Genomic DNA, 24589 nt, shown 5'->3' on the forward strand with positions numbered 1-24589 from the left:
GAAACAGATCAAACATGAGAAGCTTCATAATCCAAGTTCACTCAGCACTGTGCAAAGAGCACCTGATTAACTCAAGGTACCATCGTAACACACGGAATGGCAGGAAAAAGTGAGGTCTCCTTCTTCATAGGGGGAGAAAAGCAGTCCACCACAGAAACTCTGGGAGCAATCCATCATGCCCCAGGGTTCCACTGCTGGTCAAAGAGCTACACAAGCTCCGTGTCCACGTGTAGACAGTCTCAGAGTTTCCATCACTGCAGAAGGAATGTAACTTAACCCATGTTATCATCACTAGTCACTAAGCTGCAGCTACTGCATAGTACCAGCAACTCATCTTACAGGGTGGGCTTTTATGCTCAAACCCTCAGTAACACTTCAGAGAGAGGTTATTTTGTGGGGGAAAACCCCAATTCTTAAATATCCCAAATAATGGTTACATTTAAACTTTAAAAAAAAAATTACATTTAAAATTTAAAAAAAAACACCTAAACCCTTTAATTTCTAAACATATTACCAGCACAAACTGTACCAGAATTAATGACACTTTTGAATATGACAGCATAACTTCTGTGGATGCCTGCTCTGGAATATTCCTTAAGAAACAAAGCCCTTGCTATAAATTTAAAAAAAATAGCTGAAATAGTAGACTTGATTTCAAAGACTACGTACTAAAGGTCAAACAGTTATAATATTAATTAGTGGACTAAAAGCTAAATCGATAGAGCACAACGTAGATCAAAGATGACTTGTGCCCTAATGTTCTCACAGCAGACTGTACAAACGTCTGTTTTTTTGATTTTTTCCGATACCTTTATATGTACCTTATACTTATCCCCACAGTATGAGAATGTTTATCACAAGACTGAATGACCTCATACAACTTTCAATAAGTAAACAAGGAGAAGCCAGAAAAGAAAGGCAAAATTGTTAATTGTAGATGGAAAGAGGGAGCCAGATGAGACAAATAACTATTATTAAAAAAATATTTTCTGTGAAAAGTAAAGGCAAAGACAAGAAAGAATAACTGCAAAATCATCACTGGAAAAGTGCAATTTATCCAGCTAAAGTATTTTGTTTTACATTCCTTGCTGTTTTCCTATGCCAAAGAACTTAACCATTGAAGGTGTCCCTTTTCTCCTTCTGTACTACAGCTAGAAAGAATGCTGCGTCATTGCTAACAAGACTCAGAGATGCTCAGCTGAAAGTCCTATATAAACTGATGTTCTGCCTCATATGGCATGACCTCAACCCCTCTCAGTTTCAGCACCTGAAGTTGCCCAGCCCTACAGTTCTTTGCCCCTTGAATGGTTATGCTCCTTGGCAACTGGCATTTGGAAGTACTTGAAACTGTGCACTGTTAGATGATCCCAATTAAGTCACACTGGCAGATTCACTGGAAATGAAAAACCAAAGAGGGGACAATGAGAGCACAAAGAAATGAGTAAAATCTGCTATTTTAGATTCTTAAGCAGCACTGAAACCAGCATCAGGGCTAACACCTTAGGAATCATTAAAATTAACAGAACCTCTCCTAGGGGTAATTCTTGCAAAAGAAAAATACTTCCTTTTGTGTTCAAAGGCCTGAAATATTTATCTTTAGAAAATCAACTCATTTACAAATGTAACTGCAGTAGTGAGCCACCATTATTACAATTAACCATATAACCTTTAGTGGGGAGCCATCCTCGTAATGCACATTTCAGTCTCATTTTATAAGAATGGAGACATGGTTGAGTGGCTTCATTGAAAAAACATCCTAAATGTGCCTAAATAGAATTAGGATCCAAAGGAGCAAGGCTTTCAGGAAAGCCTGAGATAATGCCTGTGATGAGATCCCTTCTAACAGGTTCACTTAAGGTCCTAAATGCTCGATCCAAATACTGGCACATCAGTCAGAGACGAAAAGCAATATTTTTTTAATGGTCCTTTGGGAAGACAGGGCTTGCAGCGAATTTGGTACTTTCTGGTGTATTGCCTACATTCCAAGAAAGAGTATTAAATACTGAAAGGACCTACAGAAGAGGAAGTCATAGTGAATTATAGTCCAGTGCATGGCAGTCTCAGAAAGGAACCCATCAAAGCCCTTTAAATCCCAGCACACAGGTTGTGAGTTGGCAGTGAATGACAGTTTTTTCCAAATCACAGCAAAATGCAGATCACAAAAAGAGGCCATGAGGTCAGATACAAGCATTATGAAACAGTAGAGCAGCTACTGAGAGCATCAACCCTCTTAAGTGGTAAAAGAAATGTCAGTGTTCTTATTTACACTGGCAGAAATTTGCAGTGAGTCTGACAATTACAAACTAAGCAAAAGGAAAGAGGGAATAATAACTAGTCTGGAATAGTGTATTTCTGACAGGGACTTTCAAGATATAAAGACTGTATCGTCCTTTAAGTCAAAGTAAGGTATTAAAATGACAGTAAGGAAACAGCATCAAATGCTATAAGGACTTAGGGCAGCACACTTATAGAGAGAAATGCCACTGATACACTGAGAAAACTGCCACCAATGCAGTAACATTGTACTAAAACCCAGAAATATCCACTGCTCCACTGTTTGGCGTTCCATTAATATGCACATAGCAGCTCTGCAACATTTCTACTGATCACCTTCTTGGCAAACCACTAGTTTCTTCAGTGCCAAGATTTTAGAGATACAAATATATGGCCTTAAAGTGAAATATATTCTGGAGAGAAATTTCTGTCGGAGATGTTCAGTCATTCCATTTTCTAGATAGATCAAATAAAAAGGAAAGCCAGCTATAGAGATGTGTACTTGTTATTACAAAATACCTGCTGGCATCTGAAAATAAACTAGCAGAAAATCAGCATAAATGAGACTTGAGGCAAACAATCCTTTGAAGAGAATAATGATGTGATAAATAAAAACAACACGTTTCCAGGCCATTGAGGTACTTCAAATGTAGGAAAAGGATTGAGAGCACAGGCTGAAGTAATAGGGAAAGATTAAACAAATCCCAAGAAAAACATGATCAAATATTCTGAAAGATATGTGAAACTGACCTGTTTAGACCTAGAGAAAATCAATGACTGGTGATTTAGATAGATGATTAAAATGATTTACAGGTGCACCTTCTGTTCCTTTTTCACATGTCAACGTCACAGGGTGAATTGTGACCATAGAGTCAAGATTATTTGGATTATATTTTTAGCTTTACGAGAGAAGTACAGCAGCAGAAGTGGTATTACTGATGTGATGTGTACCCAGGAACACAGATTTGACACATTTAATTCAAGTCCAATTACAAATAGTAATACTAAGAGGATAGATTGGTCTTCTTCACTAAACTCTTCTTGTTTTACAGCCTGCTCTGATCCCTGTGAAACTTTTTCATTTTCTAAAAAGGAGGAAGCAAAAGTTAATTTCCCTAAGACAGAATTATTATTGCTGGAAGTTTAACATTTTGTTTGTTGAGTCCAAAAAAGCAACTAGAACTAGCAGGAATTACTGTATTTTAGGTTTCTGGTCCTTTAATACCATCTTAGTTTGATAAATACCTACATGCTATTGTCTAAAGAATATTCTGTTTTCCCCAAGACCAGATGCACGCAATTTAATCAAGCTTTCTGCAATAAACACCAGTGATACAAAATAATAACAAATAGCAGGAAGAATTATTTCACCATTTAGGGAACCAACCTTCTCACCTTCTTTTGGAGTGAGCATAACCTGGTAGCTGAAGTAATAAACCTGAGAACATAAATCTCCTACTATTGACAAGTTGCTGACACAGGAACCAGCTAAGATCTGTGACTTTCTCCTTTACATTCATTAGTCAAGGTTAGTAGCATAAAATTTACTAACTCAATCAAAGACTAATGCTAACCTAGTCAGAGGTCCATGGAAGAACACCATGAAAATTCCAAAAACAATCTGAGTTCCTCTTTGATAATAAGAAATGGAACCAGAATCTTGTTATTGCAACATATCCCTAAAACGTATTCCCTTATGTTCATATAGCACCAGTACAACCAGGAAAAGATCAAAGTTACTGATGTCAGCAAGGGAAGGATTATAAAGAACTATTCCCATTAATTATAATAAAAAGTAACTTTATCATTAAAATATAAGCCCTTTTAGTATCATCACCTGGACATTTTGTGTTAAATGGCAATAATAAATAGAATAAGTATATGAATTTGCACACCTTTAAAGCATATATGTCTGAAAAATCTGAAGAAGATTTTTCCATGTTTTCTGTGTCTTAATGAGACTCTTCTCCTACACAGAGAACCCATAAGAGTTAAATGTTCATTCTGCACCTATGCACCTTCTGGAATATAATGACTCTTGTCCAAAAGCAATGTAATGCACTAATAAACAGGACTGAGAAGACATAAGATTCTTGAATGGACATAGTCAGGAACATTTTGGGAAGACATCCGTTTTCTGTCAAACGAAACTTTTTGCCAAAGTCTATCTTTTCCTCATTTCCCTTTTCCTCTCATGCCAAAAAAAAAAAAAAAAAAAAAAAAAAAAAAAAAAAAAAAAAAAAAAAAAAAAGAAGGAGGTCACAATGTCTAAATACTAAAATTACTAAAATAGAGTTCTAATTAGAACTTATTTAAAACAATACATCAGTTCAAGGACCTAAATCATACAGTGGAAAAATGACTTTGATTTTTCTGCCTTTCATAAAAATGCTCTGACATGCTTCTTTCTCTTTTTCCTGCCTATTTTATTTTACCATATTTCTCCCAATCTTCGACTTTGCCTTTTTTTCCTCACTCATAAGAAATTTCTGATTGATTGTTTTCCCTCACTCATTACAACGGAAACTAATGTCAAAACAATGAATTTTTCTGTCAAACAGCATTCTTACTTTCTCACCAGCCCTTAGGAAATCTAGACTCATTTCCAGCTCTGCTGTAGACAGCATTGTGACCTTGAGTAAATAATTCAATCTCCCTCCAACCCTCTTTTGTGCTGTATGTGAAAAGAGCAATAAGTTCTTCAGTCTCCCTTGCATACTTCAGTTCTGGGCTTTTTGGGCCAAGAATGGCACTCACTACAGAGCTGTGCAATGCCTAATAATGCAAATAAATGCAGATGATGCTCTGCAGTACAAGGTAGTTTTTAGTTAGCTGCTGAGGGGCTCCATCACCACAGTTACCAGCCATCACTTTCAGTACCTGCTTACGAGCTTTTGGTACCCTAAACAAGGTAATCTCAGATTAGCAATCTCATATTATAGCATCTGATGCAACAAATAATTTATTTAAAAGTTATGGAGTTCAAATCTCCCAAAACTAATGACAGATAATTGACATTAGGCTTAAATGAAATATTTCAAGATCTGTTACTCTCTATCACCATATTCAACACTCCCTTTGGCATGAGAGTACGATACCCTTGAGGACAATTAAAGAACCTGAAATTAATAGGACGACTTGAGAAAAAGCCCTGATTCACAATCAGATTGCAAGTCTTCTGTACAGTGACTTACAATGGCATGGGCTGTAATGGTGGGATTTATAGGAGATGATTATCCACAACTTACACCTAACTGATAATAGCTTGTATTCTAAGTCAGGATCTTCACCTTTGTAATTGACTGTTTCATGCTATGCTGCAAATTGAGGGGCAGAGGCATTTCCCTTTCCATTGTATTCCCTAAGGATTAATATTAAACCATTTATTTCAGAGAATATATATTCTGTTCAACTTGAGCATAATATGAACTAAATATTTCAGAAAATAATTTAAAAGGAACAATTTAATGGCAGAAAATCCCAAAAAAACACACACAGAAAACCACAAAATAATCCCTCAAGAATCACAAAGGCTTGAAGTCCATTTCTAAAACCAGTTTGTTTTTAAAGCCTAGTGAAATCCTTGCCTACAGTTTGAAAAAAAGGTCAGTCTTCAAAGTATTGCAAGGCCTTTTGAAACCTATCAAATGCTATTGTAAATGAAGGACTGATACTAGAAAGCCCTCGAAGTGTAGCTTGGTAGCAAGAAGCCACTCTTCAATCCAATTTATGTTTCTTCTTAAGGGGAAATATCAAACCCCAGACTAGAATTACACACCACTGTGACAGTTAAAACAGAACTCCAGAATAATGCAAACACTGCTGTTCACATTCAGGACTAAATTAGACCAGTAAAACAATCAATCAATCTCTTATATGAAACATTTCACTTCTGTTAACGCTTTGTGAGGAGAAAAACACAGCAAAGCAAACAACACGAGAGTGCTCTTAAAATAGCAATGTGTTTTTCTCCTAGAAAAACTATCATGTCTATAACTTATACATGGATTGAACTTGGCAGCATGAGCATCTGAAACAGGCTCTGGGCTTTGTAATGCCACTCTAATGCATTGCTATAAGTTAATATTAATATGAATTCCAGAAAAGCATAGGAAAAACTGCACCCACTTTCCCTGAAGGATACACCACAGTATATTCAGAATATTTTGTCAGGAAAGTGCATGAAATTTTCTTGATAGCCCAGCAACTGCATTTTTTTTTTCTTCTTCATTTTAGTCAATTTTTTTTAGAAACTACCAAACCTGAGAGTTAATGCAACATGAAACCACAGACCATTGCAACCAGAGTAAAAGGATTTAGTATATTGCTAGGAAAGCAATGTTGCACCTTTCTCTGGAGATTTCCTTCTATTAAGCTAAATATAAAGCAAGTCAGTAACATTTGCTTTCTGTTTCGTACATTCTTTTGCACAAAAGAAGCCATCTTTAGTATTAACAAAAAACACGCATGTAGAAGCATGTTGGTTCCTATCATGAAATATTCCAGGCAAAGGCTAAGTCTTACAAGGAGAATGGTTCTGACAGCCCTCTGTAGTCATAATTCCTGGAGTGGATGGCAGGAAATCTGGAACATTGGTGTGAACTCAAGCCTGCCCTTAATTCCGTCACGCTGACAAGGTTTTCCCCTCTGGTTCTCCTATGTGAAGAACAATTTCAAACTGATGCACTCCTAACACACGCTCCATTCACTCCTGCTTGGGATGGACTTCTGACAGATCATCTGCTCTCCTGGCGAGATATGCAAAATCACAGGAGCAGGACATAAAGCAGAAAGGCAGACTGGAAGTCACCTAAAATACACCAGGCAAGTCCCTGATGTCCAAAAACAGTGAATACAAGAGTGACACAGCAAACAGGATGAGCCCCTACGCACTCCCCATCCCCACTGCCTCTGGCTGGGAAACTCCCATTCAAACAGCCAATCACCCTTACCCTAGAAACACAGTGGCCAAATCCAATTGCCCACTGCAAACAGGTCCTGGACTCCTCTCTCCCTAAGGCACACCTGGGCATTGTCTCTGCCTAACTGGCATGGATCCAAACCTGGAGTGCTGGGACAGCAGCAGTAACTAAGGCCACAAGATAACAGCAAGTTACAGGGCATTACACAAAGTCAGAGAAGCCTACATCCAAGTTGCAAGATAAATACTCAGAAAGTTTATTTAAAGAAATAACTCATGCTAAGCAGATAATGCTACAGCATTGTTCACTAAAACTTTATACCATATAAAGTAATAAGAATTTTTAACCACCACAACATAAGGCTTTGTAACAAATATTCTTTTATATGCCATTGAAAAAAGGCTTCACAAATTTTCGAGTTGAATTAGAAGAAATGTTTGTTTCTTCCTACACTTTTAAAAATAGCTTCTATTTTGAAGGACTCCAAAACACATCAAGAGTTACAATAAATCTCCTCAATCCCTTTACAATATACATCACATTTATTAATTTTTTTAAAATTACACATCTGCCTACTTTTAACTCAACCGCTTGCAACTTCTGCCTACAAAAAGGAAGTCTAAGGTAATCGTTGCAAGAAAAAGAGCTCTCTTCTCTCTCTTGTTACAATTTAGTTTTCAGTCACAAAATGACTCTAGGTTAAGGTTCTGCTAAATTATTACCTTTCCAAGTTTCAAAACATGAAATTAGAAATTAAAGAAAAAACAGACCACTACACTATGAGCTTCAATTATCATTGAAAAAAAAATCCTTCTTGTGCACATTTTCTCGACCACGCACAAAGGTTGAACAAAAAAACCACTCTGTGCTCTATGTGTTACCTGAATCTTAAAATGCAGCAGATTATCATCACCCCAGGATGGTATACACCTACATATTTCTTGGAGAGAGACATTTTGGTTTGGTTTGCTTCACTTGCTATTGAAATATTTGTGAAAAAAATTTAAAAGCTTGAAAGAAATACATCAAGGTGATATTTTAGAGGAATCTCTACCTGCCACCTGCCATTTTATCAGAAAACTCAACCATAATGCTGATAAATTAATTGAAATTATTCCTTCTAAAAATGTAATTACAGCTTACTACGAATTAGAACTAGATGTGATTAAAATTAACCATTTCTCAAAACCAGAAAAACTCTATGACATTCACTATGTGGGAAGATCTATGGCTAAAGACTCAAAGATAATGGAGCTCAGGAGGAACAATTTTAGGGACTGGGAGGGGTGCATATGCAGACCTTCACTCCAGACTATTCCGTTCAACAACATTTCTCTTACAGCACGTTTTCAAATAATCTGCAGAAGAATATTTGCCTTGAAGAACAAGCAATGGTTCAACAGAATTTCCATCTGGAAAACTGTCAGAGTTCCTATATTTTTTTTACTATTTATAGTTTCTTAAGGCCAAGCAGTTGATGTACTCCAAATTAATCATTCAGAGCTACTAGTACTGCTGCCTAAGCAAATGGTACGCTTTTAACAAGGACAGTTTTGAGTACCTGTGTTCAGCAGATCCAAGAACCCTGGACAGCACCCTTGGTCTGGACAAGAGTTCTTGATATTTGGGAGACTGACAGAGCACTGACCATCCCTTCAAAAACACCATTCTGTGTGGGAAGGAAACCCAGACACAGAGAAGACAAAATGGTTGTGCACTGGTACCCAGTTGAGATCACCACAGATTTAGAACTACAGCCTCTGCCTGACATCGACTGTAGTAATTTAGTAATAGAAAACTCACTGTTTAATTCAGCTGTGTGTGAACTCTGAATAATGTTTATTCTTAATTTAAAATACGTTCCATCTATTTAGCTTTTCCTGCTTACCTGGGTGAGCAACAAATGGGATGAACTAGTCAGATGCAGGGGGAAGGCTAGCACAAGTCCTGTGAATCACAGTGCTGCTGACCTTTTGCAGTTCTAGATAACTACAGCTGGCAGGCTCAGGACCTTTCAGGATTCAGCCCTACAGTAGCTGATAGAGCAAGTTACATCAGTTGAATAGATATTTTCAAGAAAAATCTAGTAAATCTGTTCCTGAGGGCTGCATAATATTTTGTGATCCTTGTTATTTCATTGCCTGTAAAAAGGTATAGGCACACCAGAAAAAGGCTGTTCTGTCTGTGTATCTTTCGATGCCTTTGTTTGTTATTTAACAACATAGCACTACTACTATTCATGCTCTTTTTCAGACTTGCAGGTTTAAATCACTCAATTTTCATCCTATGTATGAATAATTCAGACCTTAACAAGATTGTTTTGTTTGTAAGCACGTTTTTCCTTGAAATGTTCCTTCCTGTTTTTACAGGAAATGAAAAATCAGTATAGTATATAACACATACTATGTCTCTCTGAAGGGCAATAGGAATGTATTTTTCTTATAAACTTTACCCCAAATTGAACTTCCATTCTTTAATGGAAGTAATCCAGAAAAGGGAGGAAAAAAAAAATCTGAGCACTTTACTGCTATTTCTTACTTTCTCTTCCCGAGAAATGGACCATGATATTAATTAACCATTTCCTGCATGAAGATTATACAGGAAAAAGCAAGGTAATCTTATTTTACCTGATGTCCAAATGGAAAATAAAATTTAAAAAAATAATTCATTTTCTTATCTTCTGACAAGCTCCTTCAGCAAATACTTTGGATAAAACAGACTGTCTGACACATCATGGAAAGCATATTGAAAGTTCAGCATGCATCATAGAAAATATCCTGTCAACAGGTTTCTAATCTTTAAAAAATCTAGTGCCTGTTATCTTAAGCGTCCATAAACGTAGCTCTCCTGACAGCTAAACAAGAAGAAATCTTTACCCACATAGCCAGAACTAAACATGTGCAGACCTCTAGAGATTAAACTCCTTACCTTGAATGTAATCTAGAAACATTCCTAGACTAGACCCATGGGAATAGCAAGTACCATGTTGAACGTAGCCAGTGCAACTTAAAAAACAAACAGTGTTAAGAGCCACCTAAAATATCTAGCAGATCTTACCAGCTGGACCTCCAGCATAATACAGAACTAATTAAAAAAACCTACCTTCTGATTCCTCCTAAGGGAGGCAACAACCCATATTTTCTGCTACAGTATCTGGTTCAAAACTACAGGTCTAGCGATACAAATTAAGATGAAGCACTTCAATCTAATGAGGAGACCTAAGGTTAGTACATCCCGGAGAAGAGGAGACCTGACTGTATAACTGCTTGTCTTTTCACATGTTTAAAAATACCCTTCTAACCCTGGCCCATACTTGTTCCAAAGATAAGGCAAAAAGCCAGCTCCTCTTCTCTACCACCCTCTGAGCTCCCTGACTCTCTTACTTGTTTCTATACCACTGGACTGCTCCAACTTAAAGGTGGCAGATCAGCACAGCACCCAAAGCCCCATTACAACCAGAGTGCTTCAACACATTATAGCTCATCAAGTAGTTTCTGGTCAGTAATCCCACCTCCTTTGCCTCAGAGCTGCAGTTGGTCACCCAAGAAGAGAGAGGCACATATCTAACTTTGATCCTTTCAGCTGGAAGGTTTTAAATAGGACCTTTCTGTCACTTAGGCTGACTTAATGTCTTTTCCATTAGGTGCTGTTGTCAACTGCACTGAGAGGCAACTGATTTACACCTCAGAGACAGGGTAAAACAGATGCTTCCACCTTTAACCTATACCTGGACCCTTCAATGTTCCCAGTTTGACATGTGTAACATGACAGTGCTACACACCAGTTTCCAAAGCACTTGGGGAACTGGTCAGTCCTGGCCTACTGTATGGAAGAGAACTGGAGATTCACCACAGCTAGTAAGGACTCATCAAATGTATATAAAACCACCAAGGATTACAGAATTAGAAATTAACAGAAACCCCAGAATCAACAGAAATTAAAACACACAGATCTGCCTCGACTCAAAAAAGTCTGGAAGGATGTATAGGAAAAATCTGAACAGTATGAGATTTTTTTGTTCAAAACACTCCTTCAGCATATCAACTAGTGAGGCACACCTCTTCCTGGCCTGTCAAATTACAGTCTCTCCTTTGGTCTGTCATACACAGTTAAAAAACTGCTCTGTAATGAGATGAGATGTCTTGAGCTCTAAAATTTCAAGCATTCAGAAAAAGAAACAGGAAACTCCACTTTCCATCTATCACCCAGCGGATCTGTATGCTGAGTAAAATTGGTCACTGAGCAAGGAGTTCTTAAAATCAAAGACAACCCCAACAAGATGGACTAGGGTGTAGCGGAGTTTCTAAGAAATGGAGGACATGACTTGTATTTGGAGTGAGGTGTGAGCAATTCCAGACTGGGCCCTTTGGCCTGTGGGACCTGTGGGCCTTTGTGGCGCAGTGGAAATTCAGGTTGTGGTGCAGCAAAAATTCACCTCTCTCTCTTAAGGTATTTTGGGTACTAACGGGTGCTCACATGTAGATGTATAGTGCTAATACAGTAGCCACCTTAAGGCGGCAAATGTGTACATTCTTTGTGTGCCTTGTAATGTCAATAAAGTTATAAGGAGATAAATATGGATGCACAAACAATAAACGTCAGTACAATATTTATCACTGCATCAGTGTGGACGTGTCGCAGCTCGGGCCGACCTCTCAAAGGGACCCTAACTTTACTACGGTTCCTGAAAAACGTACTTGTGGTACATTTGGCTAGTTGGAAAAAAAGAAAGAAGGAGGAAAAAAAAAACCCTACAGAAAAACAAGGCAGAATTTCTCTTGGACGGGAAAAAAATTAGATCAAAGGCAAATGCTTTTCAATTGCAATGCACAAAGCAGAAGTTGCTAAGCAATCTGAAGCGAACCATGTGAACATTGCTAGCTTCGTCGGGAAGTTTCAAAGGACATTTACTAAATAAGACAAATTTAAAGGCACAAATTTCTTGCTAGGAAACCACCAATGCGTCACAGTTAAATAATTAGCATAATTATTTTTACACTCTTTTTAATAATCCAGTAGTAGCAACACTAGTCTTGGTGAATTGTTTTAAGCACTATAAGGACAGAAGAAGGAAATGCCCCACCAAACAAACAAAAGCAGAAATAAAGAATCTTCAGAATTAAATAAGTTTACATTGTTGAATTTATCACCAATATGAAGAGAGGAATAAGCCAAGCGAACATTTTTCCTAACACATTTATTTTTTAAGGCAGTTGATACTTAGATTTAAAATGGCTTCTATGTATTGCAACATACACATCTCAAGATGTCATGTAACAATGAAATACTGCAAAAATTGAACACTGTAAGTTCCTGGAATGCAAAATAAAGCCAGAAACACCGGCACAGTAAATCAGGATTCTGTGTATCTGGGAAAAAAAAAAAAAAAAAAAAAGTAATGCTAGGAGTCACAACACTGACAGAACCACTAAATCACGGGTTCAGTACAGAAACACTTCAATACAGAAAGGCAAACAAAAAATCTTGAAGTAATGTTTTTTTTGCATCCCCAGAAGAACAAAGGTAGATATAATAACACTGGAGGTTCTTCAGCATGTTGGAACAGGTACATACCATCCTTGAACCTGCTTTTATTTGGAATGACTAAATCATGACTTAAAATTATCTGTGTTTTCCCCTACAAAAAACAAGTAATTGCAACAGTACTTACAAAAACGTCTGAGTTCATAAAGGTCATTTGGTTGTTTACAGACTTTTCTTATGAAACTGAGGAAATGGTTGACATTACAAAGTACACGTTCCAAACACCATTTCAACCACTGCAGTACCTGAAGGACCTTTGTAGGCTACCAGACATGCCACAGAACTTTTGACACTCCAATTTTCTGGAGCTGCCCCTTGAAGTCCCACAAGATAGTGTGACACAAACTGCGTCTTCAGGAATTTTAACTGCAGGTGAATTAGAAGTGCCTCCACAAACGGAGACCTCAAAGAATATATTCTGGTTTTATCATATCGAAATAGAAGTAAGGAGATAAGTTCAAAGAAACATTAGGCACTCCACTTGCTAACAAAATCAGTATTTGCAGCCCACAGATGCTTGCTTACTTCTATAGCTGAAGTATGCTATTTATACAGTCAAGGTTTTACACAGTCACTGTAAAACACATTTTGCTACAAGTAAAAAGAGAAGTTAAAAGAAAATTAAAATTTCAAGTTTATATTGTTTAGATTCAAGCTATTTCAAGCAAATACTTCATTAAATAATAACATCCAATATCAAATGTAAAAAAAATGGAGAGGAGTAAGCATTATGTTTCTCCCCCTTCACCTACACAAATATAGGCAAAACTCTCTCATTTTTAGCTAGCAGTTCTATTTACATACTTAAACTGAGTTGAAATGATCTAATTATTTCCTAAGATTGCTGTACTGAAACCTGAAAAAGAATTTAAGGAAAGTGTAAAATAAGAAACACAAATCAAACAACCAAAGGGGTCTTATATGAGCATGTGCCAGAAAGTCTGCAAAAAATATTGTGTAGGTTAGATAGGTGCTCAAACATTATTGCCCTTTTTAGGAATCGTTTAATGCCAGCCTCTTTCCATATACAAAAGAACCAAATCCATTTTCTGTGTTATACAGAAAAAAGAAGCAATCTAATTTTTTTGATCTGGTTGTGCTCCTACTACCATTAGCAGAAGCTTGAGCATTTATTTGGTTGGGTGAAAATAGCCTGGTCTTATTGGTCTGGACCCCAGATCACTGGATCGCCTTGCTGAATACATCCACAAATCCGATTAGTGGGTGAAAGCGCTGAATGACTTTTCAGTCACGACTCTGCAGAATTTCAGCATGTTCCACTCTTACCAAATGAAAGCACCTTCAGATGGAGCAGATGTAAAGCTGTGAGTGAAATTAAAACTCCACTTATTCTGCAATATATAATATATAGTGACTCATTCTCGTCTTCCTGATCTCTCAAATCCATCTAGTCTTTCAATGTAATAAAATTGTATGATTAAATTTTCAACTGTTCAGTTAAAACGGCTTCAAAAGTTTAAAGCTGTGTATAAATCTGGCCCATTAATATTTGTTGGTTGAGCAATTGTTTAAATTCATAGAACTGAATTTTCCTAACAATTTTTTTCCCACTATGTTTTATCATAACAACAAAGGGCAAGAAATTGTCTTCCTCCTTCCAAAATCTCAAAGGCAGGAAAAATGAAGAAGAGTAAGAGGCAGTGAGATATTCTGACATCACAACAAGCGCTAAGGGCATTAAACCTGAAAATTAAAGACAAAGGGTTAAAATTCAGGTCTTCTGCCTGACATGGACATGAAAAATAAAATAACTAAGTTACATCCTGTATGATTCTCCCATCCTGTATAACCACTCTCTGTAATTCCACTGTAGATCAATCTGCTTTTGCTATAAGTAGCATTGGTGTAGTTTATTTAAGCATGTGCCTGGTATGCACTAACCATGCAAATTATTCACTCTGCTTTACAAATATTACACCTGGAATAAACTGTCAAATATCAGTAGGTCTCTGCCCAAGGTACAGTCATGCAGGAACATTTTCTTGCTTGCCAGAATTCACATTTGTACGAAGAACCCCCTCTGAGACTGTAATAGCACAGTGTAATGGAATTTGTGACTTTCATAGAGGGGAAAATAAATATATACATACATATATATATATATATCAGCATTTTGGCTTGGAAGACATTTTGTCAAAAAACAACTCATAACCTAGTATCAGGAAGAAACATTTTGAGCAAGCTAACCCTCAACAACCTCAATTTCAAAGATTTATGAGATTATTGAACAAATTAATCTGACTTGTTCAGAGCTGTACAGTCTATTTCATCAGCATACATTTGCAGACATTCTGAGATAGTTTACACACATACAAGGAAATACAACACATTCAAATAATTTAGATCCACATTACATGGAATGGTAAAGCATATGAGCATTTTAATTTTATGGATCTAAACCAGAGTCCTACAACTTCCAAATGCATTCATAAAAGGCAGAAAACCAAAGAAAGCAAATCCCTTCTCCATGCTGCAAAGCAGTTGCAAAGCTGTTCTGCTGAGCTCTCTTACTCTCTTGCTGACACGAGCCCTGAAAGCAGTCTTCTCCATGCAGATGATGAGAAAAAAAATCTCTGCATTACCTATCAGATTGCTATTTGAATTTTTTATCATACCATGTGCTTAGAAACAATCTGTTCTTTGTAATCTTCAAAGTGTGTGAAAGAAAATCAGTTCACACCATTTTTAATAAACAGAGGCATTTTTTCCAGCCCAAGTCATGTTTGTAAACTTCTAAACTCATTTATACTGAGAAGAAATTAAAGTGGTGTGATAGCCTTAACCACAGCAGTCTGAATAAATGCAGCGTCAAATCATCAAATCAATTATGGGTTTTTTCCAATATTAACTACCTGAAATGGAGATTAAACTGCCCAGGTGATATAGCATAGTAAACCCATGTTCATATACCTATTTTGAAAATCTTATAAATTAGCCTCTGTTCCTTATTGAGCTTTGAAACTCTTCTAACAGTTGTATGAATACGCATTTATGAATCAAGGCATTTTATCATTTTACAGAATTTTGCCCTACTCTTGTGCACTGGAAGAACTGGGGAAAAATATGCCCATTTTAAGACACAAATGGAAAATTACTCTTATTTTCTTAACAGTGAAATGCAAACACACTTATCTTCTGTAGTTAAGTAATGAAGATGCTATTTCCATGTGCAATAAAGCCCAGTAAGTTGTTCATGGACTAACTGAAGTGATTGGCAATTCAATTACAGACCCAGCATCCCAAATATACAAATCAACCACACTGGTTCAAGATAATTAATACAGACCTGAATATTTTCCCACTGATAACAAATAAAACAGTAGATTACAGCTGAAATAAGACATTACTTTAGCTTGAGTCTGTCACCTTTAGTTGAACTGTACATAACACTTCAACACTCAAAAAAATCCCATTAATTTCTCCAAGTCAGGTTTGCAAGCATGTGGTGGGAGATAGCAACAGCTGGAGCTGAACCACATCTTGCTGTAGAGTCACACTGAATATCTCTGTCTTGTACGTTTCTTTTTCACACTTTCATAAAGTGACCAGCCATTGGAAAATGCCTAGGTCTCTGTACATTAAATCAGGTTCAGGATAGGAATGTTAACTCTCTATATTCATTGCCCAAATGAGGATTTTTTTGGGGGAAAAGGTAATCTCCTCATAAATTGAGTGTTTTGAGAACCTTCCTTAAAACAATAAAAAACATGAAAAAAAATTCAAAGATTTGTGGTGGTATAATTGTTAAGCAAGGGAGCACAGCAGTGCTGTATTAGAAAGTAAAAATTGTTCTGTAGTGGTCCTATACACAGATAAATAAACAAAAATAAACTACTTCAAAAGACATCTATACCACTCTGTAAGTGTACCCAAATAAATACAGTAGTTGTATTTTAAGCACAGTTATTGATTTTAGAAGGTTCAGTAAGAAATTATTCAACATGTGGTTATTTAAAACCTGCTTGCTCTCTTTACTGTCAAACTGGCTCACAGTATGCCTTCACTATGTTTATCTTATGATTTTATTCACTCCTTATTGTTTATATATACAGAATTCATTATTGAAATTATTAAGTAATTTAAATAAAAGCTCTTTTTTCAGTTTTAACAAGGTTACACTTAATATGCACTTATAGTCAATGATAATTCCTTTTATGAACTCACCAAAGGAAAATATTAAGGTTTCAAGACAAAATAATAATGATGCTCTACAAACATATATTTTTTGTATAAAAACATACAGACTCTGCCCTCTTTCTTTTCAGAAATCTATTTGGCAAAAGGAATTAATCCCTTGTCCATAGTCTTCTAAAAGCAGATGCCACTGCAATCATGTTCTGATAAATCAAATTATCAGTTAAAAAATAATGGGACAAATCTTGTTCATTTCAGAAACAGAAGTTGCAGTTAACTGTCAGATAAAACCCCCATTCACATATACATATGGAGTTTGATCTATTTAGCTCCATTTTTTTTCTTTTTTTGGGTCTGTTTCCAGTGTTATTTTCAGTCTGACCTGACATTCCTTGGCTTCAGCTGTTGTAACATTGTTTCCAGAATATGGGCATGAGCCTTCAACATACAAAACTTTTAATTCAGGCACCTGGCTCACAGGCATGAGAAATTTATCTCTTAAAGAGATAAATTAGCTTACTAGTAAGTGCTCTCAGATAATCCTCTTCAAAAAATGGATTGTAGAGTTTAACCAATGTCCTGCTTTTGATTCATCTGACATTCAAAACAAACTACTGTTCACTCTGTTTAATATATATGTGTGTACACTTACATATACATCTGTGTATACAAATATGTCTATCTATAAATGCACATATACACATTTGTGTTTACTGTGGGTTACGCCCCCTTTTTAGTTTCCTGAAAATTAGTCCTATCAGCATATAGGATTTTATCTTCAATTAATTAATTTAAAATTACAATTTCCTTAAGAAAATAGTCTTTAAATATTTAATCATGTTTTCACATAAGATACCTGAGAAATTATGCCATCTGAATTTTCAAGATAATGATAAAAGAATAGTTTATACCTAATTTAATACATTTTCAAACTAATATGCTCCCAGATTACGTACTTTCCTAGTAATTATCAACTGTTCAAAAAGAATTATTTTTCTGTTAAATATACCTTAATTCTCAAAAATATTTTAATCATGAAAAGCTTGAAGAAAAGAACTAAGAAATCAGCAGTAACAGCACCACTCAGTGCAGTGGTGCCTGGTTTGGGTGCATAACACATAAAGGATAGTAAAGGAAGCCTTACGTGCACAAGGAGTTAAGTACATCCCCAACTATTTGCAGTCAATCACACCTTTCAAAGTCAGTGCAAATTAAAACTTCCATTAGCATAAACAGAAGAAAATTAATGTATTTTTCATATATTATATATTAATAAAATTACATACAAGCACATATACTGAAGAGATTGACTGATAATATTGGTTTATTTGCAAGCTTGATTGGTATATTTGAGGCTTGCTTGCTAAACTACTTACAAACTACAAACTACTATTAAACATAACTCACTTTCAGATTTCTAAGAGTAAAAAATATATATATGCACTGTATTCAAATTATTTCAGATATTATGGACAAGATTATTGCAGTAATCACATAATAAAAATTTGGAAAGGCAAGCAGGCAAGAGGAAACTCTTGGGTTTGTATGTGCCCATATTCTGGATCAGGGCTGTGTGACCACGGTCTGTGAGCCAGGCACAAAGATACACAGCAGGGACAGCACTGTCACACAGTAAATACCCCAGATTTCTTTATGAAGAATTCTCGAGAGTAGAAGAATGTTTAAAGTTTGCTACAGAGATCAATTTTGAGAGGAGAAATGTTTTAGAGAGAAGAAAAATCACAGGATGCTACATCCCGGTTATATTGTATCATTTTACTGCAGAAACTCATCTGATACTGACCACTTTAATTACGAGGAGGCACAGAACCTATTTCGCATCTGCTCACTGAGCCTGAGAAATGTCTTATAGTGAAAAGGAAATGAGCAGGACCAAGAATACAAATGAACTGAAACACAAGCAGCTAATAAATTCTTTCCTTAAAATCAGTTCTAAGAATTTATTGTGAAGTACATTTAGGCTTGGCTCACAGAAATTTTAATTCAAATAAACATCTAAATTTTTTCCAGCCTTCCCACTAAAGGATATTTATTTTTGCTTATTCTTTTAGCACTTTGCCAGCAATATGCTCAATGCTATTTCTTTAAGAATGAAAACTATAGCATTATGTTCCAAAATGGTTGAGGAAACCTTTGCCATGACTCTCAAGTTGCAACATGCCAGATATTCATAGGTTTTCGCAGCTGCTGGTAGAAGATATAATGAAAGGATCTAAGGTTTATGCATGAATCAGCATCCCCTTGTCACAATGTCATGGTGCAGTGATCCCTGCAGAGCTGTAAGACTTGATTTAAAACAGCAAAGCTCAACGCTGACTCTTGAGCCAGCAGGATTAAACATCCAAGATTGTACATATATTACCTCTGTGCTCAAACTACTGTACAAAAAACTTGTTATCCTTATGGCAGTTTTATAGTACTCCATAGGAAACCGCTCTTTAAGTGACTCCAATATCCTTTAAATTCTAAAATATGAACACAATACAACTACCCCTGAAGTTTTTTGGTAGGCAGATTCAAGAGGAAAGGATTTAATCCTCATCACTTTCCTTCTTTCTTGTTTTGACAGAATTAAAAACTTTAAAACAGTCTGGTATCACTGACGGTCAAAACTCCTTCAATTAGACAAGACTCAACTTCACTATGCTGAAGGACAATGAACTCCAGTGGTTTGGATGTGTTCCATTCTGCCGTATAAATTGCCTCCAATGCTGGACCTTTGTTCCAGCTGTTAAAACAAACAAACAGAACCAAGGAGGTTCTGTTAGAATGCACCAAGAATTCTCACACATTGCTAAGCCCAGCCCACTTCTCTCGAAAGGTACAACTGCAATCATGGCAGTAAACACTGCTCTTAATTGTGCCATTACCCCAAATAAAACATGCACCAACTCTCAATCTAAACCACTAGGATTCCTAGTGATGCTGACCTAAGAAGTGTCAGACTGCAACTAGATTCCAACAGCTACTCCCAGTGACCTGTCAACACAGCTTTGCAGAGATGCAACAGTCCTACAAACTAAAGTGACTATTTTTATGGCTCCTTTTTGAACATAATTGTCTTATGTTCCTTTCCCAGGTTACATGAAGGTGGCCCATCCACCTTGGTCAAAATCAGCAGAAACGTGGCCCAGTTTGCTGTCATGCAACAAATTATGACACAATCTCCTGGTGCTGAGGTGAAACACCCTCTGAAGGGCCAGTCATTACATGAGTTAAGGCCACCTACTCACAGAGTGTCCACTCCACTTCTACACCCATTTTCTGGCCACCTTTAAGTGACTGAGTAGTATCCTCAGGTGTACGTGACCATCTCCTCCTTTCTGAAATTTAGGAACCTAATTTAAAAGCAGTACCAGCAACACCAGCTCATCTGAAAACCACCTGCTCCATCAACAAACTCCAAGCAGGTGCTGAAAATTAGTTTGAAGACTTTTTATGTGTTTCTACAGTGGGCTTTTTGTTTGCTTGTTTTTAAAGCAGACACAGTAGCGTGCTGTTGCCTTGAGGCTACTAGGGGTGGGAGGAGGCGGGGTGGCACAGGGGACCCCAGGTGCTGCCAGCTGCCACCAGCGGGTGCCTGGTCAGGACCAGCGAGCAAGGCTGCATCCTGCCTCTGCCACACCAGCCAGAGCTTCTGCAGCCTCAGACATGGCTGGCTCAGGGGTTTGAGCCAAAATATTTTGGTGGCAAATTTTGGGCAGAAAAAGGTCATCTTTTTTATTATGGTATAAGCCTGCCACTTCATTTCTGTGCAGGACAATCGCCTTGTTGGAGTGAAACACCTGGGTAAATACCAAAGCATTTTCCTATTCATATTATCCTACATTTCTGTGATCTTCTTTTATATTTGCATTGTTTCACAGTGCTGGTTTAGGGCAGAAGTTCTTTGAACACTATTCCAGAAATAAAACTATCTCAGAACACTATTTCAGAATAAAGAAAAAAACACCTCCCCCCCAAAAAAACCCCACAAAGCCAAAAAAAAGCCTAACAAAACCAACCTGCAGAATGTTCAGTACTTCAAATGAGAACAAGCATAGAGGGGAAAAAAGAGATGGATTCTTCTTAACCATTTGTGCATGCAGTGCTCTACAATCAGCACCTAAATTCTCCTTCTTGTACGCCATATATTTGTCTTTGGAACTCCTTGTTCTCCAACCAAATTCTTCTGGGAAAGTAATTGAGGGGATACTGTACAATTTTTTAGTACGTGCCTCACTAGTCAATTAAATCCAATGCACAAGATAACTTGACTAAAACATCAATGGTAACTGAGGTGAGGAAAAAACAAGTACATGCTCATGTCTTCATTTGGAGCTCCTCAAACTGCTTGAAAATTGAAGCTTTGGACAAGGTTCAGACAAAGGAAAATCCAACACATTGATGGTATCCATCTCCCTTCTGATGGAAGCATCCAAGTCCACCACTGCAGTCTACAGTCTACACAAGGCATCTGAGTATTGTAAAAGTTCTCCACGAGAGACAAGAACAAGGCTAATTTATGCACACAAATGCTGGTCAAAAGCACTTGATGGTCTTGGGAGAAAAATGCATAACCTTTAGTTTCTCAAAGACAAGGTGACTATGCTCATCTCTACTACTAGTAGGGGAAAAAAAAATCTGGTGTTTTCCAAAACCTGTTTTCAGGGGGTTGTTAATTTCATCGAATTGAGGAACACAGGAAGACTTGTCACATTTTTGCATAATGCCATGTACGCTGCTACACTAACTTCAACAGTCCAAGTAACATCATCTGCAAATACTGACCACAGGCAGTTCTGGTTGATACAATCCCCACTCTCTAATAAAGGAAGAACTAACCCAGCAGTATGCAAAGATTAACAATTTAGCATTACTGCGGCTGACTACATGCTCTGACCTTTTCTACCTTCAGCTATAGATGCTACACCCTCATACCCTTGCACATGCCACTGAAAGCTCCCCGAGTTCAGCTCTTGCAACATCCTTCCCAGCGTCTGTGCCAAGCCACCTCTCTTCAGCACCACCGCACAGGGCAGCTGAATCGGGGGGAAGAAAAAAAGGTCGCCGGTGGAGGGAAACTGCTCCCGCTGACAGCGAACCTCCAGATTCAGAGTCCCTTACGTCTTTTTCAGAGGAGGGCCGGGAAACGCCTGGCGGGAGCGCGGCGCTGGGCGGGAGCGGCCGGCACGGCACCGAGCGCGCTCCCCACTCGCTGCCGCGACCCCGGGCTCGCCTGAACCGGGCACGGGCGGCAAGGAGGGCAGCGGGGCGAAGGCGGGCACGCCTCACCGCCCTGGGAACGCCGGCCGCGGCTCCCCGCTCTCAGCCCGGCACGGGCAGCGCTCCGCCCGGCCGGCCCCGCCGCTCCGCGGGGTCACACGGCACCCGCCGGGCCGAGCGACAGGAGGCAGAAGCGCACACGGCTGCGGGGCTCCTCTCTTCGCGCTACCCCGACCGCGCCGGCCCGCCCCGCCTTCCCCGTCGCCTGCCGCGCAACGCATGTGCTCCGCGCCCCGCGGCACGCGTGCGGCCGGGCCCCGCCGAGCCGAGGGCGGAGCCGGGCACGGCCCCGCCGGGAGAACCGCGGGGGCGGCGGGCTCCCGGCGAGGCAGAGCGGGCGGCGAGCGCGGCCGCCCATGAGCGCGCCGGGCGGGGGGCGGGCAGGCGGCGAGATGGAGCCGGCAGCACCGCGCGGCGTAAAATGGCTGATCGCCCCCCGCCGCCCGCTCCGCACCCCTCGGCTGCTGGCCAGCGGGGCCCCGGCTCTGCCCCCGCCGAGGTGCTCCGCAGCAGCCCAGGGGCGGCGGGGGAGCGCTGCGGACAGCCCCGGGGCCGCGCAGCCTTACGTAACGCGCGGGGGGAGCCGCCGGGAACCATTTTACACCTCCCGGAGGGCTGGGGGGCGCACCGAGACCCCGCGCCCCGTTCGCTCGGGGCCGGGCACTCCCGCACCTGCTCGGCGGCGGGGCGGCTCCCGCCGGCACCGCACCCGCACAGAGCCCCGCACACACGCACACACACACACACTCACACACACACACACGAACCCCGCACACACCCGCACACACACACACACCCCCGCAGCCGCCCCGCCCCCGCCGCCACGGCAGGCTGGCAGCGCCCGCTACTCACAGGCGTTGGTGACGGCGAAGCTGTTGGCCACCTCCAGGTTGTCGATGTGGGGAGTCAGCCTGAACTCCGAGGTGGAAAACTGAACCATCCCTACCCGAAACGCGCTGTACTCCTGATCGGCGCCCCTCGGGAACAGCCCCCCTGCAGGGAAACACACACGCGTCAGGCGGGCGGGGGCACCGGCGGAGCGGCGCCGGGGGCAGCTCTCTGCCCGCCGCGGAGCCGGGCTGGGCGCGGGTGTCGGGGGGCGCCGGTGCCGGAGCGCTGCGGCCGCGGCTCCGTCCCGTGTCGGGGGCCGCGGGGGCCGGGCGCTGTGGCCGGGGAAGAGGCGAAGGGACCTCGCTGGTGCCTGGCGGGCACCGCGGTGGGACTGGGCGCGCGGCGACATGACAGGAATGCCCGAGTGACACCGGCGGGGATGAGGGATCGGGAGATCCGCCGGGAGGAGAGCGGGGTCCCCCCAAATGCGGGCACCTACCGATCTGTATGCTGTTAGAATTGACCCCCCAGATCAGTCCCCACAACACAGGAGCCAGGAAGACAGAAATATGCATAATCTTTTGCATTTCCAGGAAAAGTAGAGCATCCACAAAGCCAGGGAAACAGCCCTTTCTTCTTCTTCCTCCTCCTCCTCCTTCTCCGCGGAGCGCGCTCGTCAGCAAATTAGATCCCGTGCGCTCCGGGCGAGCGGCCGGCGGGAGCAAGCGAGCCGCGGGAGGGAAGGAACGAGAAGAGCCCCTCGGCGGGCGCGGGAGAAGCCGCCGTACAAGCCGCTGCCGCGGCCGCTCCGGTGCTGCTGGCGGCTCCGGCGCCGAGCGGGATGGAGGGGATGGAGGTGCCGGCGGTGCCCGCTGCGCTCCCGCCGCCCGGCCCGGCCCTGCCCTGCCCTCGCACGCGCTCGCCCGCGCTCCTCGCACTCCACGGGCGGGCGGCGCTCCCGGCGAGGCGGCGGCGGCGGCGCCTGCGCGGAACCGGCCCCGGCGGGAGCGCGCCCGCCGCGCCCCCTGCGCGCCGCGCCCCGCCCCTCCGCCCGCCGCCAGCACCGCGGACAGCGGCCGCGCTTCTGGGAGGGGGCGAAATTATTCGGCTATGAAATAAAATGTTTGTTTGTTTGTTTGTTTGTTTGTTTGTTTCACCGGCCTTCCCCAGGATGGAGCCACCTCAAAATACACCTGAAAAGCAATTTTTTTCCCCCTAGTTTTAGCTGCTGTACGCAAGCCGTAGAAGTTAATATGCAGCAAGAGTCGAGCTATTCTGATATTTCATTTTCATGCATAATGGGGATTTTTTTTTCCAAGATGGGTTCCAGCTGTATTAGCTAGACATGCTATTTACTGCAAGCTAAATTTAACATTTCTCAGTTTGGCACGAAGTCTGTTGCTGTGCATCACACAGGCACACACACACACACACACACACACACACACACACACACACACACCATTTTTAGAGGAAAAGGCAGTGTAGCATTCCTCTGACCATGACAGTAAATTTTCTATTAAGTAATCATTTTCTGGCATATATTTTATTAATTTATATTTATTTAAGAATGATGG

At 40.4% G+C, this 24589-nt stretch overlaps 1 protein-coding gene across 6 annotated transcripts in view; it reads right to left on the reverse strand.

Annotated features, from left to right (window-relative positions):
• Positions 1 to 23914, reverse strand: part of GRIA2 (glutamate ionotropic receptor AMPA type subunit 2) — an 86977-nt gene extending 63063 nt beyond the window's left edge. For 4 of the 6 annotated variants that reach the window (XM_066317663.1, XM_066317662.1, XM_066317660.1 and 1 more), the window contains exons 1-2: positions 23512 to 23914; positions 23034 to 23174 (exon numbers count right to left, since the gene is read on the reverse strand). In XM_066317663.1, coding sequence (XP_066173760.1) covers positions 23034 to 23174; positions 23512 to 23599 — 229 coding nt within the window. In that variant the 5' untranslated portion in view covers positions 23600 to 23914. The remainder of the gene's footprint in view (positions 1 to 23033; positions 23175 to 23511) is intronic. The other 2 variants (XM_066317658.1, XM_066317657.1) reach the window with 2 other exon arrangements.
• Between the last annotated feature and the right edge of the window lie 675 nt (positions 23915 to 24589).

This window comes from Sylvia atricapilla, chromosome 4 (assembly GCF_009819655.1).
Source record: "Sylvia atricapilla isolate bSylAtr1 chromosome 4, bSylAtr1.pri, whole genome shotgun sequence".
Taxonomy (NCBI): domain Eukaryota; kingdom Metazoa; phylum Chordata; class Aves; order Passeriformes; family Sylviidae; genus Sylvia; species Sylvia atricapilla.